At 39.2% G+C, this 1,787-nt stretch overlaps 1 protein-coding gene across 1 annotated transcript in view; it reads left to right on the top strand.

Moving 5' to 3' along the window:
• Positions 1-1,787, top strand: part of LOC119592240 — a gene marked incomplete at its 5' end in the record, with an annotated part of 8,565 nt that continues 6,778 nt past the window's right edge. The window contains 4 exon segments of the mRNA XM_037941072.1: positions 1-399; positions 596-735; positions 1,179-1,259; positions 1,404-1,568. Of these exon segments, the coding sequence (XP_037797000.1) occupies positions 138-399; positions 596-735; positions 1,179-1,259; positions 1,404-1,568 (648 nt within the window).

Raw genomic sequence — 1,787 nt, 5'->3', positions numbered from 1 at the left:
CCCAGAGTCAGCAGTTGGGGCAACAGCAGATCCAGCAGCAAGTGTCAGTGGTGGGAAGCAGTGGTGTGCAGCAGGTGGTTAGCAGTGGTCTGTCTAGCAAGGCAGCCTCTTCTGTGGTCCTCAGCCAGGGCACAGCCATGACTGTGGCCACAGTGACAGCTGCCACCACGGGAATCACCACTACAGCTGTAACATCTTCAGCAGCTGCTGCCATTTTAAGTGGTGTGCGCACTGCTGTGGGAACTTCAGGTGCTAACACAGGCAGAACAACACTTACTCTGCAGGAACTCCAAGTTCGTACCTCAGGAAGTAACCAAGGCACGGTTGTCAGTGTGGCTGGCTTGACTCAAGCACAGTTACAGACAGCTAAACTATCCTCTCAATCATCCACACAGAAAGGTATACCTTGTACTTTTCATGAGAGTAGAATATATAATGATTATTTCTTGATCTTTTACTCATACTACATACTACATGAACTGTTTGGCATCATGTTCTGTTATAATTTTCTGATGGTTATGCTAATTGTGATTTTTTACAGCTATGCCCTTTTGTTGAAAATAAAATTGGTTTCTTTCTTTCATTATATCAATAGGTTTAACAGGGGTCTCACGGTCTCTTACTCCAGCACAACTACAGTACCTGAAACAGCAAGCCCATGCTAGGCATGCTCTGGCTTTGCAGCAACAAGGAAAGGTAGTAACTACTGGAGACCAGTCCATCAAACGAGTTCAGGTACAGTTTAATTCTGGTATGCAAAAGATCAGCTTAATAAACATCAGATAACTGAAATAGCCTTTGTTTACTAGCTACTACAATAACTCTTTTATGAACTGGACAATAAATTCTTTGTTCTTGTATTATTCACATATTGACATTCAAGTACAGAAAAAAAAAATTGCTACCTTATACTTTTCCTATTTATTATTCTGCCTATTCCTTCAAAGGTTTTTGCAAAATCTTTTCTTCTTCTTGTTTCACAATTATTACAGATGGGGATAACAAATTGATAAAACAGGTTGTAATGGATTCAAAAGCAAAAGGACCTAAGTTATTGAATGTGTTCTTATTGTGGTTGTTTTTATATAAATGAAATGCTTGGAAGGCAGAAAGTTAAACATAAATTAATTTTGTAAGTAGGTTTGTAAGCTAATCTACTTTTCTTTTCATATACGCAGATTGCAGGACAGGCTGGAACAACTCAGAAGGTACAAGTTGCTGTATCTGGAGGGACCTTGGCTGGTATGACGGCTATACAGGTAAGGAATAAGGATAAAGGACTTTGATTTGAGTGGTAAATCTTATTGTCAAAATTCATGAAGCCATAACTTTTTTTGAGAATATAGAAACAATTTTTTTTTTTGTGCATTTCTGGATTAACATATTTAATCACTTTCAAACAGGTGAGTCAAGCTGGACGGACACAGCTAGTGAAACCTGGGACCGTTGTGGCTGGTGCCAGTGGTGTTGTGACGACAGGAAAAGCCGTAACACGGACTGTGACCGACCGGGAAGTTGCTGCTTTCCTCAAGCAACAACAGCTTAATAAATCTGGCCAAGTGACTCAGGTAATTATTCCTTTATGATTTATATGCATTTTTATTCATGTCTGAATACTGGTAAGCCATTTGAGATTACATCATAGGTTCACCTGTGAAGTACGCAGTTATCCTTTTTGATCCTACTACCCCTTGTGCACAATAAATCACAAAAAAAGGTTTTCTATATTTATTCCATTTTAAAAAGCATTATTATAAGCTTCAAGAAAGCATTCAGTTCCTCCCCTC

The sequence above is a fragment of the Penaeus monodon genome, chromosome 29 (genome assembly GCF_015228065.2).
Source record: "Penaeus monodon isolate SGIC_2016 chromosome 29, NSTDA_Pmon_1, whole genome shotgun sequence".
NCBI lineage: Eukaryota > Metazoa > Arthropoda > Malacostraca > Decapoda > Penaeidae > Penaeus > Penaeus monodon.
This window is presented reverse-complemented; position numbering and strand designations above follow the sequence as displayed.